General features: G+C 51.9%; 2 protein-coding genes across 8 annotated transcripts in view; one reads left to right on the top strand and one right to left on the bottom strand.

Moving 5' to 3' along the window:
- The first annotated feature begins 902 nt into the window (after positions 1–902).
- IL10RA (interleukin 10 receptor subunit alpha) lies at positions 903–13,392 on the top strand. Of its 2 annotated transcripts, none has more exons than XM_014741297.3 (7): positions 903–1,133; positions 3,233–3,347; positions 3,954–4,138; positions 5,030–5,193; positions 5,793–5,943; positions 7,332–7,453; positions 10,585–13,392. In XM_014741297.3, the coding sequence occupies exons 1-7, from the start codon at positions 1,067–1,069 to the stop codon at positions 11,497–11,499; spliced, it is 1,719 nt and encodes a 572-aa protein (XP_014596783.2). In that variant the 5' UTR covers positions 903–1,066; the 3' UTR covers positions 11,500–13,392. The 2 variants fall into 2 exon arrangements, with proteins under 2 accessions (XP_014596783.2, XP_023500666.2); XM_023644898.2 differs by lacking the exon at positions 903–1,133 and adding an exon at positions 2,814–3,019.
- A 2,129-nt stretch (positions 13,393–15,521) lies between these two features.
- The window catches only part of SMIM35 (small integral membrane protein 35), a 73,248-nt gene continuing 68,680 nt past the window's right edge, over positions 15,522–20,089 (bottom strand). For 4 of the 6 annotated variants that reach the window (XR_011440490.1, XR_011440488.1, XR_011440487.1 and 1 more), the window contains 2 exons: positions 19,387–19,455; positions 15,522–16,069 (listed from right to left, as the gene is read on the bottom strand). The gene's annotated coding sequence lies outside the window, so the exon portion shown is untranslated. The remainder of the gene's footprint in view (positions 16,070–19,386; positions 19,456–20,089) is intronic. The other 2 variants (XM_070272854.1, XM_070272855.1) reach the window with 1 other exon arrangement.

Here is a 20,089-nt window from a genome sequence, read left to right on the forward strand (position 1 = left end):
CTATTGGACCCGGGTGCGTGGGCACACTCTCCACTCTCCAGGCATCGGGGGCATCGCTGACCCTCACTGACCAGCATCAAAAGGTGAGTCTTTCTCGCCCCGATGGAGACCTTCAGAAACAGTTTGGGACCCCCAGCCCCCAGTACACGCAGGTACTCTGAAGCAGGTATCACGTCAACGAAAGTGAAGCGGTTTGTTTCCCACGTCTTTACATCTTCGGTGCACCTGGAGTGAAGTCTCAGATGAGCCAAGTGACACGGAGGTACGAGTGACTGATAACGTGCTACCCAGTTCTCGAGGAGTGCTATTACCCAGCAGTAAAAATAGCTCTAAACGTGAGATTTTAGGCAAACGAGGGAAACCAAAAGGGGCGGGGAGATGTCGTGGGCACCCCTCCAAAAACGTTGTCAGGTAGAGAACTGCCTACTGTACGTCTGGTTAGCTCAGAGCCCTCCACCGAGGTACTAGGGCCACACCAGGACTCACACACGTGCCCTCGCACACCTCCCCGGAGCGCCTGGGACCGTTTTCTTCCCCAAATCCCAGCTGCCGCGGCCACAGTTCCAATCCCAACCCTACTCGGTCCGGTAAAATCAGCTCTGACCTCCCTCGCCCCACCTTCCAAACCCAAACGGGCAAGGCTGTCGCTCGCCACCTGCACCCCAAACACACACACACACACACACACACACGCACACATGCACACTTCTCCAGGCTACACAGACAGACCGCTTTCACCCGATCACACTGGGGGCGCAGCGGGGCGGGGAGGGGAAGAATTGGCCAGAGCCCCGCGCCCGTCCTGACAGTCGTGCACCCGCCCTGCCCCTGCATCCTCGCCATCAGCCTGGCGGTCTGCCCGGTGCTGCGGGTTCCCCGCCCGGCACGGGCTCCCAGACGCAGCTGCCTCGGGGGCGGGGCGTTTCGAGGCCCTGCCCCCCTTGACGTCAGTCTCGCAGGGTGCGGGCAGGGAGGCAGCCGGAGCTCTCAGTAGCAGTCCCGCCGCCGAGCCGTGGCTAGAGGCGCGCGGCCCGGCTCCGGCCCCGGAGGATGCGGCGCGCCCAGGATGCTGCCGCGCCTGCTAGTGCCGCTCACGGCGCTCCTCAGCCTGCGCCTCGGCCCCCGCGCTCACGGTAAGGCTCCCGGGCCCGGCCCTACCCTGCCCTGCCCTGCCCTCTCCGCGCCCACCGGCTGGGCTGTGTGGGTGGCCGGAACCGACTCCCGCTCGTCGTCACCCCCCATTAAAGTTCTGTGTCCCCTGGAGAACCCCTTGTGTCTGGGCCTCTGGGGAGAGGGGCGCTCATTATCTGCCTCCTCCCCGAATCCCCCTTATTCTGGCAAGCCTGGATCTCAGGCTCTCTGGTTGTGGAAGTGGAAGAGGCTGAGATTGATTGGGGGAGGGAGCAGGGTGGATAGAGAAGTTAAATGACCCCCCCACACATACACACACTCTCATGGTCCGTGGGCGAGTCATAAAGTTACCTCTGGATTTTTGTTCTAGTTCAGATGATCGATCTGCTTGTCACCCTGGGGAATGACTTTGACCCCCTCTCTGACTCTACCTTCCCTTGGCCCTCCAATTAACCTGTTTTTGCCCGGTGCCATCTCATCCCCATCCCAGCTCTTTTCCCCCACTAACACCCATCACCCCCATCTGATCATCTCTGCTCCTTCTTTAGCCCCTAATGCACTTCCACCGCCATCTGCTTCCCTCCTCCTACCTCTCAGCCCAGTCTCCTAACACAGCCAGCTATCCTGGAAAGTTTCTGTAACTGAGAGGAGTAAACCCTGGAGAGAGAGAATGAAAGGGCCAGGAGGTGGAGGGACCGGGAGCAGGGGCAGGAGAGCAGGCACTGAAACCGCTTCTGCATGACGCCAGAATACGAAGTAAAACCCGCAGCCAGCCGTTCACATGACCGGGAGCTGACTAGGGATGTGCAGCCCAAACACCACAAAGACCCACTACATTTTTCACTTTCCATCTGATGTTTTGAAATCGAGACACAGACTTGAGGATCAAAGACAGTATAAGAAAGAAAGCCAGGGGCAGAGGCAGATATGCTTTCTATGTGAGAATGACAGTCAAAAAAAAGATGCATTATTAGAGAGGTGATGAGAAGTCAAAGAACGGGAGAAGCCTGGGAGAGTCACCGTCAGAAGGAAGAACATTAAGGGATCAAGGAGGAGAGAAGAGGAACTGACTGTGGGTATGGGCCCTGACCTACTTCATTGCACTTGATCGCAAGATTCTTAAAGTAGGTGCATTTATTGCATTCTTACACTTGAGAACAAGTTCAGCAAGGTTAAGTAATTTGCCCAAGTCACACTGGCACGTGTTGGTTTGAGACTCCTGAAGTTGGCGTTTCCTGTGGTGAATGGTGTGTGTTGGGAGGGAGGGGGAGCCAGGATTGAAAATAGGTGGTGGTATTTAGTATCTCACCTTGGAGCCAAGCGTGCTAGCTCTTTGTGGAAATGTCCTAGCCCAGCCCAGAATCAGAGCTGCTTCATTCTGGCTGTCCTTACCCAGCCAGAGGCTGGGCATCTGACTATATGTAAAGCCCTTCTAGAAGCTGGGGAATGGAGCAAGCTCTCAGCTTGGGTTAGATCAGGAGACCTGTGAAGAGGAACAGGCAGATGCCAACAAACAGAGTATCTGTGTACCCAAAGACCTCCGGAGAGAGGCCTTGCCTGGGGCCAGGGTGGGGAGCAGGTGTGGGGATGGGGGCAAGCCGTGGGTGGGGGCTAGAGCAGGGCCAGGGAGGGGCAGAAGCAGGGACTGGGCTCGTCTGAGAGCTCATGTGGACGTCCCTTAGCCCTCAGCGCCTGCCTTCCCACCTGGGATGCGTCAGACCCCGCTGGGCTCTTCTCAGCCACCACTTCTGCTTCTGATCACCGTCAGCACAATGATCTCAGGACACAGCACCAGCTCTGGAATCAGACACATCTGGATTCAAGGCTCCCTCTGCCCCATTGACCTTGGGCAATCACTTAACCTCTCTGAGACTTCATTTCTTCTTGGGTAAAATTGGGGTGATAAACCCTCCCTTGTAGGCGGTTGCGATAATTAAATGAGACGATATACGTCAAGTACTTAGCAGAGAGCTCAACTCATAGTAAAGTACTCAATAAATGGGAGTTGTTAGGATGCTTGCCACCATTACCATCATCATCTTCATCTCTGGGGAGTGGGCTCCGTGAGCTCTGGTACTGACACCCTTCTTCTTGGGGACAGAACTGCCCAGCCCTCCATCTGTGTGGTTTGAAGCAAAATTTTTCCACCACGTCCTCCGCTGGATACCCATCCCAAATCAGTCTGAGAGCACCTATTATGAAGTGGAGCTCATGAGGTAAGGAAAAGGGAGGATGGAGAAAGGAAGGGAGGGAGGGAAGGGGTGAATGCCTCCCCTTCCACTCCCCTGGCACCCGGAAGATACCTGCCTTGTTACTGAAGTGATGCCAGGAAGGCCCCTGGCGCATATCTATGGGTTGACAAGTGTTGATTGATTCTCACAGGTTCTGATCAGTGTGCTGGGAGCTCTGGAGTGAGCAAGCTGGGGTATTGTCTTTCCCCTCAGGACTTTTCTGTCTTATTAGAAAAAGAGAGAAAGCATCCATAATGTCGTTGGTGCATGAGGAACCCCTGCCGACTGCAAATGGAGTGGGAAGAAGGGAGAAATTAGGCTGTGCTACAGGGAAGAGCAAGTCTTCCTGGAGGAGTTGGGATTTGAGCTACTCGTATTCCAATCTAAGAGTCTTCTAGACCACAGAGAAATTGTTAGAGGGTCCCAGAACCAAGGGAGATCCCCGTGCAACTGGATACTCTGAACTGGAAGAAATACCTTGAGGGCTCTACCGTCATGGGAGCTCTCTCCCCTGGCCTCTTCCTTCCCTCTTAAAGGAGGTGGGCTTGAGCACGAGTTCCTCTACCAGTGCCCACCCTGATATCTCGCCAGGTATGGAGAAGAGCGCTGGAAGTCTGTCCCCAGCTGTAACCAGACCCTGGCGCTGTCCTGTGATCTCACCATGGTGACCCTGGACCTGTACCACAGCGATGGTTACCGAGCCAAAGTCCGGGCAGTGGATGGAAGCCAGCATTCCACCTGGACCCTCAGCAACACCCGCTTCACTGTGGATGAAGGTGCTTTTCCTTGCCTGGGCCTAGAACATGGCTTTTGGGGTATCTTCTAGCCAGAAGCTCTATTCTAGACTTTTCTCTCTGTTCCCACAGAGAACACATCAGCCTGGCTTTGTGGCAGGGGGACCTAGTTGCCCAAACAAGCCTGAGTTAGGACTTTGGAGAAAGTTTGGGTGAAAATAGTGAAATTGCAAGATTTAAAAGGGAACTGGAGTTCTTTATCCTACAGAAGACAAGTCTTGGGGTGACTTGGGGCAGCTGAGTCACAAGGGCCAGGCCTGTGTACTTGTAGGGTTCCAGGAGAGGAAGTGAATCCGTAAGCACTCAGTATAGGATGGCAAGCAGTAGGCAGAACTGGGATCAGGTCTTCCGCATTTTAGGGATGAACTCCCAGGAGTCAGGATGTGGGACTTCGAAGCAGGGAAGTGCTACTGAAGAAAAGCTGGGAGTCTCTTTTTGCCAGAATAAAAGAAAAGGATAGGCTCCACACCTGATGGTATTCTTCCATTCTCCAGATTGGGGTTGACCGTGCTCTGTGTGTGTGGCAAGCCTGCTCTGCAGAATTCCATCAGACCTGGTGGTCTAGATCATTGGCTCAAAGTGGCTGCCCGTGGCCAGGTCTCAGCCGGCTGCAGAAACATTACCTGGGGAGTGTGTCTGAAATAGATGTTTCTAGGACCTAGCTTCAAACATTCAGATTCACTGTGTCTTAAGTGGGCCTGGGGCATCTGTAATTTTAATGAGCTCCCCAGGAAGTCATTATGTTCTGCCAGGTTGGGAAACCTGTGGCCCCAGTTTTAGGATGGGTAAAGCTTGACCCTGAAGGCCAGGCATGGGCTGGGGGTCCAGGCCCTCCCCAACAGGCAGGCCTCATGATTTTGCCTCCTCTTCCAGTGACTCTGACAGTTGGTGACGTGAAGCTAGAGATGCACAAGGGCATCATCCTGGGAACGATCCAGCCTCCCAGGCCCGAGGTGGCCCTTCCAGGCGACACATACGAAAGCATCTTCCCTAACTTCCGAGAGTATGAGGTTGAGATTCGCAAGGGACAGCGTACGGTATGGGATTCCCCAAGGCCACTTCAGTAACAAGCGGGGCCTGGCTCCCTGGGCTCTCCTGTCCCCTAGGCTGGCAGTGCCTTTTGCGTGCCCCTGGGGGACTTTGCTGCAGAGTAGAGGGAGGGCGAGGGGGCCGGGGAGGGGGTTGGGCTGACTTCAGTCCTCAAACTTGTACTCCTGCCTACCAGGTGTCAGGCACCACCGGAGAACTATTGTTTCCAATCCAATCACCGGTGGATGTTTTATTCCATTTTATCGATGGGGAAGTGAGGCTCCGAGGCGATGTAATTGCCCCAGGGCGCCCCCATCAGTGGGAGATCTAGAATCTGCAAAATCTGTCTTCTTTCTTTCTACCACGGTTGATGCCTGCCCCTTCTGGGAAGGCCTCCTGATCCGTAAAACACTTCCTTTTCTCTTTTTAATACATCATAAACCATGATAATCACAGAGATCCGGGGCTGCATTGATCACACAGCGTTTGTTATCTTAGAAAAAGAACACTGATGGGGGTTGCCCTCCATCATCTCTAGAGGCCCCTCCCGCTTCTCCTGCCGTGAAGCAGGAGCTTTTGTTTATTGCTGCTGTTGTTTTCGTTTCAGTTGATAAGCAAGAAGGTAAAACATGAAAACTTCAGCTTCCCAGCCCCTGGAAAGGTGGGAGAGTTCTGTGTCCGGGTCAAGCCGTCCTACACCTCCCGACTGAACCAGGGGGAGTGGTCGAAGGAGGAGTGCATCGTGGTCACCCCACAGTGTGAGTCAGTCAGGGCTGTTGTCCGGGCCGGGGAGGGAGGCAGGAAGGGCCTTGCACAATCCGAAAAGCATCCATCAAGCGCTGCCGGTGCCAGGCCCTGGCTGGGCACCCCCACACACACAGCTCTCCATCCTCACGCAGCCCTGTGAGAGCGCTCCTATTGTCCCATTTTAGAGATGAGGGAATGGAGGCTCGGTGCTTACAAGCCACTTCCTAGGGCACAGTGGCAGAGCCAGGTCTCCTGATTCTGCGGGTGCCTCCACTCCAGCACAACTGCGCTTTCCAGGATGTCGCCCTCCCCCGCCTGCCACTGTCAGTCAGCTGTGTGTCAGTTCCTGTTTATTACATTCCTCTGCTGTGGCCCCTTGGAGCTGGGGGCACAAAGGGCCATCTCCTTACCCTCCCTCCCTCTCAGAGGAAGCAGAACTGAGCTGACTGCTTACCACGGCTGCCAGACTCAACAAATAATGGCTCCCAGCCGGGTGCTAGGAAGGGGAGGGAAGAGAGAGGATATAGGATGTGAAGGCCACGGTCCTGCCCACAAGGATCTTACAGTCTGGCTGGGGAGACAGGGTGTGTCCAGAGGAAGCTGTAACTAGTAACTCAGGACAAGTGCCTGGTAAATCCTACTGACAGTTGTGCCCAGGCTGGGAGTGCCCGGTCCAGGGTGGGCAGAGTCCAGCACAGACCAGGGTGACACCAACATTTCTCCAGTACATTTCAGCTAATGAAGGACCCTCCCGAGCTCATTGTCATTGAAGCCTCACCCTCATTTAAGCAGAGGAGGGCACCACCTGTGCGTCAGCAGCCTTAAGAACTTTTTCAGCATCCACTCACAGATATAAGAAATAGTTTTGTGTACAGCTCTGGGTTCAAATCTCAGATTTACCACTTATGAGATATATGACCCTGGGTAAGTTACTTAACTTCTCTGGCCCTCGGGATCCTGATCTATAAAAATAGGGATGCTAATGGTGTTTACTTCCTACGGTTGTTATAAGGATCAGATAACATAAGTAAAGGATTTGGTAAATGATAAGAGCTGTGTACTTCACAGCCATCTTATGTGGGAGGCACTATTATTTTTCCCATTTTATAGATGAGGAGACTGAGGCTCAGAGAGGCTGAGTAATTTGTCCACAGCTTCTCAGCTAGTAAGTGGCGGAGCTGGGATTTGAACCCAGGTCTGGCTGCTGAAGCATCTGTACTTGCCTGCTGTGCCAAGATTCCCGAGAACCCAGATACATCTAGAGTTGTGGCCTAGAGGTAGGCTGGGAGTCACCTGGGCCGCTCACGGAGTGGATCCTGAGAGTGGCCACAGGATCTCTGGGGACCATCCCTCCACGTCCCGTGTGCCAGGCCACAAACGCCTCTCTCTGGGCCTGCAGATTTCACTGCGACCAACTTCAGCATCTTCTTCGCCTTCTTCCTGCTGCTCTGTGGACTCCTGGCCTACTGCCTGGCCCTGCAGCTGTATGTGCGGCGCCGGGGGAAGCTGCCCGCCGTCCTGGTGAGTCTCACAGCGAGGCCACGGCCCCATCCTCCAGCCGCACCAGCACTCTGGAAGGCAGGGAGCTCCCTCCAGACAGTCCATTCCCTCAGCCTGACGGGATCCGGAGGCACCTTCCTCAGGCGCCCTGGGAATGGAGGGAGGACTTGAACTCAGAGCCCGGTGCTGAGGAAGTGACCTCCTAGTGGCCCAGATAAAACACATCCTCAGTAGTCCGAAACCCCCACATGTCATTTTGTTACTATTTACAGTCACATGTCACTTAACAACAGGAACACACTGAGACATGCGTGATTTCGTCGTCGTGTGAGCGTCATACAGTGTTTGCACACAGGCCTCGATGGCATGGTCTGCTACACCCCTAGGCCGTGTGGTGCTAATCTCCTGGGACTGCTGGCGTGCATGTGACCCGTCATTGACCGCAACATCCTTACGCAGCACATGACTGTACTAACAAATGGCCATGGACCTGCCCCTGTGTACTCGTGCTTCTGAGGCAGATACACTGATTATTTTACAACTTTCTAGGAAAAATAAGAGAAAGACATAGACCCTCTGAAATTCTTTTGAGTAAGAACTCCAGGAAGAGGGGAGTCAGGGAGATGAGAGCAGTGGCATTGCCTGGCCTGATTAGGCCTCTGTCCAAGCAAGAGAGCACCGTGTTCCTAGCTGCAGGGCCCTGAGTAGAGAGGTGGGACAAGGACACTGGGCACAGTGCCCCCCACAGCCTTCGCGGATCCTAAAGCTCTTCCCTGTGTCTAAGTCCTTCTCTGTGCTTGGTGCTCTGGGGAGGTTCAGTTCCACAGACACGTCTGCGTCGGCCTGTTGAGCAAGCACTTGGAGCACATTCTGCATGCGGGGCCCAGAGCCGGTCCCGTGGGGAGGGTTAGAGATGAGTGTGCGTGGCGCCCGCCCTCAGGGACGGATAGCTAGAAAGCAGAGCGGGGAGCCAGCTGTTCCTGGCACCCTGGATGGGAGATTCTTAGTCAGGCATCAGGAGAAGCATCTAGGGAGAGAGTGAGCGAGGTGGCAGCTGAGCTGCAGCTATTGATCACCTACGACGTGCAAAATGTGGTGCGGGAAGAAGCTGATAAATGTGGCCCCCAGTCCCAAGGGGCTTGATCACAGCCTGGTGGGCGGCCCGTGTATAAGCTATTAACTTTAATATGTAAACCAGTGAAATAGACACAGATGCAAAAATGCCAAAGGAGATGGCAAGCAACCTCTGATTGGTTGTTCCTTCTGTACGTTTAGATGACAGAACTGAGTTGTCCTCGAGAGTTTTTTCCTCCTCAAGATAAATACAGCCTGATTCCTTTCATCTGATGATCGTGGCCATCACTAAGTGTATGAATAATGTATAGTGCACAGAGCACTTCACGTTTATTGGGTTGTTCTCATTCGTTAGCTGGTTTGATCTGATCTTTCATCAATTTATCAAAGTAAATATTATTGGACAAGTGGAGATTTCAGATCAGGACAGTTGAGTACAAATTCCAGGTTTGTTCTTTGCTGCTGTGTGACTTTGGGCAAGTCATTTAACCTTTCTGATGCTCAGTCTTCTGCTCCAGGAGACAGAGATAATAATACTTCCTTAGAGAATTATTCGGGAGTAAAATTCCGTTTATCAATATTTATTGAGTGCTGTCTGTGTACCAGGCGCTTTCTATTGTTTAAGCACCTTATGTGTGTTAATCACAACACGAGGAGGCGGGGACTGTTATTATTTCCATTTTACAGGTGAGGAACTAAAAGCCAGAAAGGATAAATAACTGGCCAAGGTGAACAGCTGATAAGAGGCAGAGCAGGCATTTGAACTCTTGAAGTCTGGCTCCAGCATACACATCCTTAATCACCCAGCTATGTAATATTAATAGGCATTCAACCAATAAGAGTCACATTAGAGTCATCACATACAAAGGGAATGAGGGCAGATGTGCTACAGTAAGGCAGTAAGTCAGTCAACAAACTTTATGAGTGCTTCCAGTGTGTTAGCTCGGTTAAGCTCTGGGAACAGAGTGGTGAACAAGTCTAGATAGCAACTTCCATCAAGGAGCTTGTATTATGTTGTGGGGTGGGGAATGATTGTATGTGTATGTGTGTGTTGGTGAGGAGAGGGGGAGGGAAGTGAAAACAAATTAAAAAGTAATGCCAGGAACTAAGTGCTAGGAAGAAGTAAACTAGGTTCATGTGGAGTATCTGGAGTACTGCTTTAGCCAGGGTGATCGGGAAGGTCTCTGAGGAGGTGACATCTTTACTGAGACCTGGATGATAAGAAGAACACGGCTCTACAAAGCGCTGAGAGAAGAGTATTCCAACCAGAAGGAGTAGCAAGTGCAAAGGCCCTGAGGCAGCACTGCACTGATGTGCTCTGGAAAAGAAGGAACACCAGTAGGGCTGGGGCAAAGGAGCAAGTGTTAAATGACTTCCCTGGGACCGTTGGCAGTTAATGGGGAGCAGGTCCTCCTCAGCTGCTGGTTCTGTGCTTGTTCCACTCCCCTACACTACAGCCACCCTGTGTTTGTATGAGTCAGAACTCAGGGAGTGGAGGAATTAATCTGTCATCTCACATCTAGCATTTTAAAAAATGAAACGGATAGGAAGGGATAGAATAGAATAAAATAGGTCAGATTAGATTAGATCATGGTACACAGTAGTAACGATAAGTATTATTTTGTGAAGCTGATTTCAGTTATTTATATATGAGTTATATATTTACGGGCTGTTATATACGAGTTATGATGTGACACATTTCTTATTCTGGCTCATAGCCAGAAAAGTAGGAAACCCTTTTCAGATGGATCTGGATGGGTCCAGCCTGCTCTCAGGTGTGAAAAGGATCACCGAGGGAGCCGCCTGAGAACATGCACTGTCGCCTGTGGGCGCCCATCCTGCCTGTAACTCCACCTGGGCTCCGAGAATACAGGCTTCTGGGAAACCTTAGCCAAACTGAGAATTAGGAGAAAAACTCGATTCTGAAATAAACAAAAAGAGCAAGTGACAGAGTAACCCAGCTCTGTGGTCCCCTCTGTTGGAGCAGCACCTCCTGGACCCGTGGCCTCACCTGGCAGCCCTGGGGTGGTTCCTGCAGGTGGCCCTCCGTCTGCCTCACTCTTCTCTCTCCTCTCCAGGTCTTCGAGAAGCCCGGTCCCTTCAGCCTCATCAGCCAGCTTCCCTGCCCAGAGACCCGTGACGTCATCCATCCCCTGGACGAGGAGGCCTTCCCCAAGGTGTCCCCTGAGCTGAGGAACTCGGAGCTGCACGGCAGCACGGACAGTGGCTTTGGCAGTGCCAAGCCATCCCTGCAGACTGAAGAGCCCCACTTCCTCCTCCCTGCCCCCCACCCCCAGGCGGGGGAGACTCTGGGAAAGGGAGCGCCCCCGGAGCTGGAGAACAGTGGCAGTAGCGGCAGCAGCAACAGCACGGACAGCGGGATCTGCTTGCAGGAGCCCAGCCTGAGTCCTGGCACGGGGCTCAACTGGGAGCCGCAGGAGAACAACAGCCAGGGCCAGGATGACAGTGGCATTGGCCTAGTCCAAAACTCCGAGGGACGTCCTGGGGAGGCACGGGATGGCTCAGCCTTGGGCCATGTCGGTTCCCCGGGGCCTGAGGTGTCTGGGGAAGAAGACCCAGCTGCGGTGGCATTCCAGGGCTACCTGAGGCAGACCAGATGCACAGAGGAGGAGGCAGGCTGCCTGGAGGAAGGGTCCTCCTCAACAGATGGCCTTGGCCCCGAATTCAGGACGTGCCTGGATGCCGAGGCAGGCTGGCCTCCACCAGCGCTGGCCAAGGGCTATTTGAAACAGGAGCCCCCAGGAGTGACTCTCGCTGCCTCAGGGGCCCCAGCTGGACAGTGGAACCCACCAAATGAGGAATGGTCACTCCTGGGCTTCGCCAGCTATGGTGACCCCGAAATGTCTGACTGGAGCTTTGCCCATGATCTCGCCCCTCTGGAACCTGTGGCAGCCCCGGGCGGTCTCCTGGGCACATTGGACTCGGACCTTGTCACCCTGCCACTCATCTCTAGCCTGCACTCGATTGAGTGACTTGGGCTGAGGACTGCTGTTGATTTCAGCCATCCGGGGACCAGGAGGAGGGGCCCCAGGGGTCAGCAGTGAAACATAGGCCAGTGTGGGCACCGTTCCGCAAGCCCAGTGGGGCCAGCCCTAGCAGGCCTGGCAGAGCTGGCGAAGGTACCTGGAGCAGGAGAGGCTCTCTTGCTAAACCGGTGCAGGCCGTGTGGGTGGCACTGACCTGTTTTGCAGACAGGGTCCTGCAGACTCCGGCAGAGCTGAGAAGGCAGGGCAGAGACCGCCTCCCTCCTTGCGACTCTTCCTGTTTCATAAAGGATTATTTGCTCAGGGGAATCGCGGTGTTTTCTGGAGTTGTGGTGAGGCCGCCAGGCTGAAGTCAGCTCAGACCCAGGCCTCCCCCTTAGGCCAGCCGTGTGTCAAGCCCTCCAGCAGGATGGAGGGCTGGGAGGATGGGGACCTCAGGGACTTGCTGCAGGAGGCATTTCTAGCGGGAGAGGAGGGAGCAGAGACCAAGTTTGACCTCTGGAAGGGTCAGAGCTGACCATCAGCCTGGGGTGGTTGCAGGGAGGAGCTCCCTCCCAGGCGGGGAGCTTGTCATGGGAGATCTTAAGGTGTGTCTGTCCTGGTCATGGAGTTAGCCAGTCAGCCATCATTATGGAGCCACAGGGGGACAAAGAAAGCTGAGACCCAGAAGGGGACTCTGGGCTCAGAACTGGTCCCTCTGGGGATGTCTCGTGTCCATCTGCAGACAGCTCCCTCTTTCCAGCAAATAGAGCAGCATTCCACTGGGGCACTTTCCGTGGCCAAGCCACTCACTATCCCCACCCTGCTGCCCCCACCATCTTGCTGACAGTACCAGAGAAACCATGGTTGTCTGTATTGGTCAGAACTCTTCAGACAGCCTCTGGGCTTGGGCACCAGCTCAGCTGCCCCAGAAGGTTGCGGTTGGGACCTGCGCTTGTGTTTGCTGCTAATGTTCAGCTACAGACCCGTAGGACAGGGCACTGGGCTGGGATCCCTGCTCTCAGTGTTCAGCTGTGCGACCCTGGTCCAGCCACTTCTCAAAGGGCCTCAGTTACTCCATCTGTGAAATAAGGGGCCCTCCATGCTGGATATTAACCAAGCTGTCCTGTGGGGTGTCATTGCCAACCCTCTCTGACTCTGAGCTAGGAGAAAGTGAACTCCGGAACCCATGTCTGAGCAAAGCCAGCTGCTTTCTCAGGCTGCAGACTCCCAGATCTCAGCATGGCATCATGCTAAGAGAGCGTCCAGACACAGCCCAGAATGGGGGGCAGGGGCAGGTCCTGCTCCCCGTGGTCACTTTGGAATCTGTCTTCAAAGCCAGTTTACAATCCACGGGCGAGGAAGCTGGGGGGAGTGACAGGCCTGGGGCAGGCTCCCCAGAGTCGTCACATGACCCTGCATTTTTCTGTGGCATTCTGAGAATAGACATTCCTGCCCAGAAAATCCCGCCCGAACCCCTTGCACTCTGCCCAGAAGTTCTTGGGTGCCAGTCCAATGACAACTCCCCCTGGAGACTGAGGCCGGCGGGAGGACTCCTCTGGGTTCCCTGGGAAGCTTTACTTATTTATTTTGTTCATTTATTTATTGGAGAGGCAGCATAGCACAGTGAAAGAATTCTGGGTATTTCAAGAGCCTGGGAGTTCTAGTTCTGACTCCACTGTTTCTTACATTGGGTGACCTTGGGACAGTCACTTTTCCTTATCTGTTTTCTCATCTGTACACTGAGGAGCCTCAGTTTCCTCATCTGTAAAACCTGACTTGTTCCATTCATAGGGACGTTAGGTTCCATTGAGGACATGGATGTGAATGTACCTTGAACACAAAGCTCTGTAAATGAATGATGTATAGTTTTTATCCAATAAATTGTTAGGACTACAGGAATCTTGTGAAACCAGTCAGATTTCTGGTGACACAGTGGCTGGTGGAGGACTCAAGCCGTTGATCATTAAGAATGATAATGAATAAATGTGTGGTGTCACTTTAAGGTAACAGGACCAAGGACTCAGACCCACATCAGGCAGACTCAGGTATAGGGTCTCATACTAACATTATTGTCTGTGACCTTGGGCAAATTACTTACCCTCTCTAAGTGCGTTTCCTTGTCTATAAAATGCGAATAATAATTCCTCCCGGGATGTTTAAATGAGATCATGTGTAAAGAGTTTAACATGGTGCCAGGCATGTGATGGTCCGTGCATAAATAGCTGTCGTCAGCTTTTAAAATTGTAAAGGGAAATGGACAGTTTTTCTTGGAAATGGGTGAAAACGAAAGAGAGAATGAAAACGTCTATAGGAAATTGCTGAAAGAGTATGTAATGAACGTAAAGAAGTATGTAAAGAGTATGTGATATAATGAAAGAGATCATGAAAATGTATGTAAATGAAAGAGTAAAAGGGGTTCTTTCAGCCACTGAAAAGGAAACGGTGGGAAGCGTAACACAGTGTTTTGGATGTGAATTCTGACAATTCGGAAAGGAGACCCTGGAAGCCCCTCCCTTCTGGAAAGACAGCAAACCAGACCTCCCGGGAGCGCCACCACCCGTTCCCCTCGACCTGGAGGTGTGTCCTGGGGTGTTTCTCGTAAGTGTAGAAGCCTCTGCATTCTCTTAAAAGCAGCCTGCTCCTTCCACGAAAAGCCACACGTGGGTTTGACTCTCTCCAAGCTCGGCCCAGCGGGTGGAGCCAACCCCGGGCCTGTGGTCTGAGTCTCCGGTGTACTTTGTTCTTCATCCCAGCCTGGATCCTCGAGGAGGTAACCGTGGACACCTCATCTCTTTTCCCCTGTGTCCTCTCCAGCGATGCCTCTCCCCTGTCACTCAGAAAATACCGGGTTCTGGGGAAGCGCTGATCCTATCGTCTTCAGAGAACCTGACTAATATCACACCATTTAGGACCTGCTCAGACTTTTGCCCTCACGGCCTCCATGCCTGATGGGTAAAAGGTGTGGGGTTGGTCGCCTTTTCCTGGAAATGAGAGTTAGAGATGGCTTCTGTCCCAAGGAAAAGGCCCCTGAGGTAGATTGGGTGAAGACGACAGAGAGGCGAATATAAAGATTCAGAGAACGAGAAGAATCATCCTCAAGGAACTGGGGCCAGTTTGGTTGGAGGAGACGAAACATGGAGGAGCCGAAGGAGGGAGTGGGGTCCGAGGCTGTGGGCTCTGGTACAGGCCGTGCCTGTTTCCCTTCTGTAGGATGAGTGGGAGTTTGTGCTGGGTCTCCTCTGCTTTTAAGCTGCTGTCTGACTGCCCAGCACAGCTGGGGCTGTGGGAGAAATTGAGAGAGTTCTTCCAAACAGCCGGGCAGTAAGACACTTCCACGCTTCTCAAGAATTCAGATTAAAGTCCCCAGGAGAAGGTCCCATTTGTTCTTAAACTGAGTAACCTCCTTCAAGGGCTTTTCCAGGCTGAAGAATGTGTGATTTTGCGTTTTTATGAGCTAATGGAACTTCCTCTTAGTAAGGAGAGAGAGGAAATGGGCCAACATTGACTGAAGAGGAAATTCTATTGAGCTGTGTTTTCCCAACTTTGTAAATAGCTGCAGTCTAAGAGTCTGCCTTGTCTTACCCAAAAGATCTCTGTCCCGCCCCACCCACCCCCAAAGCACACCCCGTCACAGAATGCACACAATCCTTAAGAATGGTCACACCCACAGAGCCCAGGCTGCACTGGGGGCGGAAGTTAGAGTCCCTCATGTGAGCAGCAGAGGAAGGGGAGCTGCAGGCTGCGCCCACCTGGGACAGCACCCTGGTAACTGTGTTCAAGCAGTTGGGGTTGATTTTATCAAGCCCCAACCTAAAGGACACTGGTTAGTGGGAGGCATGACTCATCCACTTCCTGTAGTGCTCATGGGTTTGGGGGGTTCTTTTAAAGCAAATCCACAATTTAGATGCATTTTTATTAATGACCCACAGCACCTTTCCTCACTATCAGCTTGACCTTAGCTTCATCTAGTTCCCCACAAACAGTCGAAAAGGGTCATGGGACCCAATAAACACTCTGACAAGGAAGGGTTGGGTAGGGTGAAATTAATGTTTTATAAAGATAACCTTGGCCAAAGGGTAAGGCATGAGTCAGAAGGGACAAGACGGGATGCAGGGAGACTGGTTGGAGGCGTGTATTGTAGTCAGCATTTCATTTCTTCAAGAAGCATACTATTAAGCACCTACTATGTGCCAGGCATGGCACTCAGCCCTGGGTCCAGAGGGGTGAACAAAAGAGGCACGGCTTCATGGAGGGGGCCATCTGGTTATGAAGATGAACATCAAGCTGATAAACAGACTAACAACTATATTATTACAGTCAGTGATAAGTGCCATGAAAGAAACTAACATTCCACGCAAAGGAGGGAGGTGAGAGGCAGAGAAACTGAGTAGGAGGCTGTCCTAGTCAGCTTGGGCCGCCATAATAGAATACCGTGGACTGGGTGGCATAAACAGCAGACATTTGTTTCTCACAGTTCTGGAGGCTGGGGAGTCCAAGATCAAGGCACCAGAGGGTTCAGTTCTTGATGAGGGATCTCTTCCTGGCTTGCAAATGGCCCTCTTCTCCCTTTGTCCTCCTGTGGCAGAGGGAGGGAGAGAAGGAGGGAGAGAGGGAGTGCTCTGGTCTCTCTTCTTTTTCTGATGATGACATCTTATGATGTCTTCATGACCTCATCTAACCCTAATCACCTCCCAAAGGCCCCGCCTCCTAATACCATCACATTAGGGGTTAGGGTTTCAGCAGATGAATTTGGGACACAAGCATTCAGTCCACAACAGGCTTAACTGATAATCCATACAAATGACGATATTGAGCAGGGACAGTGGGAGTAAAGAGAAAGTGACAGATTCAAAAGACATTTTGAAGGGAGAATTGGCAAGACTCCACGGCAGGCTGGAGTGAAGGAAGAAGGAAGTAATCAGAAGGACTCAAGGACTAATCATATTGGAATGTGGATGATGAGCAAAGTGAAATATGCATGTGAAAGGGAGACGTGGGTAGAGGGGGGTGGGGAGATGGGGAGCTCTGGCTTTGATATGACAAGTCTTCCAAGGAAAAGGCCTTCCAGCAGTTGGCAAGGCAGGCCTGGCACTAAGTGAGGGCTCAGGGCTGAGGATTCAGATGTGAAAGCCTTTGTGCTCACTCTGACCCACTTGATGGGTGAGCCCACGTCTTGGGTGTGGAGATGAAGACACAGGTGTGAAGAATACCACTAAGCCCCCCTGCAGCCAATACGCAGTTAGAATATTCACTGGCTGACCTTCAGTCTTGAGGAAAAGCAGGCTACCATCCCTTTGCTCTTAGAGTGACAGGAGCCATGCCTGTACTTGGCCCTGTCTTGCAGACCCCCCAGCCAGGAGCCTCATTGGTGCCATATTGTTCCTTTGACAATCACAGCCCATCTCGAGGGTGCAGCTGAGGGTTTTTAGTAAATCAACCAATCTGCAGAGCTAGTACGCTCTGGAGTGGGCGTGGGTGGGGATCCCAGGTGCAGGCTGGTGCATGATTGGCAAAGGTCTGGGAGTATACACCTATATACCTCTGCCTACACAGCGAAGGAGGAGTTGGTGGAGGTTAAGACCTCATGAATGGCCCTGGAGAAAACAGAAACAATCTTCAGGATCCTGCTACTTGGTCACCCCAACCTGGCAATATTCCTCGTCCTCCACTTCCCCACTCTCCCATCTACCCATCTCCTAGGGCGGTTTCTCAAAGTATCACCTGTAGCAGAATCACCTGGGGGAGCTTGTCTTCCTAAGCTTCTCAAGGCCCAGAATTTCTGAATGCCAGTTGCCAGGGACCTGCTTAGTAAACAAGTTACAGGTGATCAAGTTGCAGATGAATCCCATATGCACTAAAGTTTGAGAGCGACTCCTTTAGAGAATAACGTGAGGATTTGCTGCTTGTTCTATTAAGCTCAACTCTTCTCTCCCCACTGCTCCTGGGTGGTATCACCCACTCCATCCCTTTAAATGCCATCTGGATGCTGACGACTTCCGAATATCCCGATAGGACTTCTCCCCTGAACTCTACCGCCCCCTCAGCAGGTCCATTTGGATGTCTAGCGTGCATCTCAACATTGTAATGTCTCCAACAGAACTCTTGATTCCCCCACACACTCACTCCTCCCCGGGTCTTCCCCTCCTGAGCAAATGGCACCACCATGGCAAACAACCATTTGTCCAGTTGTTTAGGACAAAAACCGGGAGTCATCCCTTCACACTCCACATCTGATCCATCAGGTAGGTCCTATCAGCTCTACCTTCCAAATGTATGGTGAATTCAACCACTTGTCACCACCCCCACGCTATCACCTCAGTCAAATCCATTATCATCTCTCACCTGGACCACTGTCGCTCTGCTTCCACTCCTGCTCCCTTAGTCTAACAGCGTGATTTTTGCAGTCTACTTATTCTAGTGCAGTAGCCAGCATGATCTTTATAAAATACGATTCAGGTCGTGGTATGCCCCTGCTGAAAGCCCTCTCCTTTGCTCTTGGTCCAAATGAGAGGTATAATCCTAGCGAGCTGGTACCTGCTGAGTCTCCCGACACACCTCCTCCACTCTGCTCCGTGCCCACTCTGCTTCAAGCTAATACCCACCTCAGCTCATCTGTCTTTGTTCTCCTGAATTCCTCCCTCATTTTATTCAAGTCTCTGCTCAGGTGGAGCCTCCTTGGAGAGATCTTTGCTGACCGCCCTATCCAAGAATCCTCCTCATCTCCATTCCTTCCCTCTCTAGCCCCAGCTTTTTCCCTTAGCACTTGTCATTATTTGAGGTTATATGATCTATTTGTATGTTTATTTGCTCACAGTCTGTCTCCTCCAATAAAATATAAGATCTGTGAAGGCAGGGACTTATCACTCCTCCATTCCACACCCTAGAGCATATAGTACTAAGTTTGGATTTGTTGAATGAATGGGCGAGCAAGTAAATAAATGAATAAAGACTTAACAACATAATGTGGGAAGTGCTGCCTTCACCTAGGTTGCTCCTCCAGAAGCAGAATCTGATTCAAGGACTTGTGGGCAAGTAGTTTATTTGGAAGGCAATATCAGGGAACAAGCATGAGTGACCAGGAGAGAAGGAAAAGCCAAAACATGGATACGTTATCAAGCTGGTCATGCTGGGAGCAACTGGGCCTTGATCCCACTGGAATGCTCATTGGAGTGTATAGAGGCCTCTTCCAATTGTCCCCTGAGCACTGACAGGAGAAGCCCGGATCCGTCAGCTCTTAAACTCTGCCCGTTGAGTCTTCCCCCATAGGTGTTGACCCCTCTACACTCTCAAGCTGCTGGTGCACAGGGCTCTATGGGCTCCCCCAGAACAGGAGAGGCCAGGGCTGAAAGCAAGTGACGTGCAGAGGGCACTGGAGACAAGACTTGTCAGCACAAAGTAAGTTGGAGCCCACTCGAAACTGGCTGGAATCAGAGGTGGAGCTGAGAGGATGTGAGGCTGTGGTGGAGGTGTGCACAGGGGTCTACACGGTGCATAGAAGGGGCATTTGGCCCAGCTAGGGTGTTCAATCCATATTTGTTGGACTGAATTGAAAGGAGTGAAATACGTGATTCATTAAATTATGCTAAGTGAGGTTGGGAGACTTTCCCAAAACTTGAGAGATTCTAAGATCTGAGCCAAGAGTTCAAACCTGAAGCAAACAGACAACACACGTAGGAGAACAAGCATGTGTTGCATGATGGAATAGAAAGAAGAAAGCTGGATACACACAGAGGGAGTGTCTGTCAGTCCACTCAGGCTGAATGGACACGCTTCCACGTTAAGGTTGTTAGTCTGGACATGCCCTAAGGGCAAACAGGAAGAGGCAACAGACCTAGGGAGTGGAGAGAATGCTGGGCTGGACTGGCCCTCAGGAGACCCGGGTTCCAGGCTCACCCAGCTCAGTCGCTATCTGTTCTTTTGACGCGAGTCTGCCGTGTCAACTCTGGGCCTCAGTCTTCTCATCTGTGAAATGGAGAGAGTCATCTTCGATCTGACTTCTCTCATAAATGCCCTAGGCATATTGCTGTGATTGAATGAATGCCCTGGGCGTGTTGCTGTCACTGAAGGTCCTACATTCAGTGCTTATTTCACTGTGAACTCTTAAAGAGCAGAAACTCCTCTTGGTTTCTCTCTGTATCCTTCACACCCAACCAATGCTTAACACACAGTATAGGTCCTCAGTAAATTTTTGATGAATAAACGAATGCATGAACAAATGGATTATCCTCACAAGGAAAAGCACTTGAAAGAAGTTGAAGAAACATAATATCTAAACGTGAGATGGCAATGGTGGTAATGGTAGCCTAAGGCTGAATGGATACTTGGGCGACATTAGACTAACCCAAGAAGAAAGCAGACTATACATAAATTTGATTTTAAATTTGATTTTCCACTTTGTTGTCCTCTTAGCTTAGTCATATTTTACCATGATTGTTCCCTGCCCTGCTATTTCTGCCCTACAGCTCTTGGGTGTTGTCAGGACTCACAGGTACAGATCACACAGGAAGCCTAAAGTGAGGGGATGTGGTCAGGAGGAAAGGCAAAGGACTGTGAAAATATTCAACACGCAGTCATTCACTTCTTCAGCGAACGTTCA

Source organism: Equus caballus, chromosome 7, assembly GCF_041296265.1.
Source record: "Equus caballus isolate H_3958 breed thoroughbred chromosome 7, TB-T2T, whole genome shotgun sequence".
Lineage (NCBI taxonomy): Eukaryota > Metazoa > Chordata > Mammalia > Perissodactyla > Equidae > Equus > Equus caballus.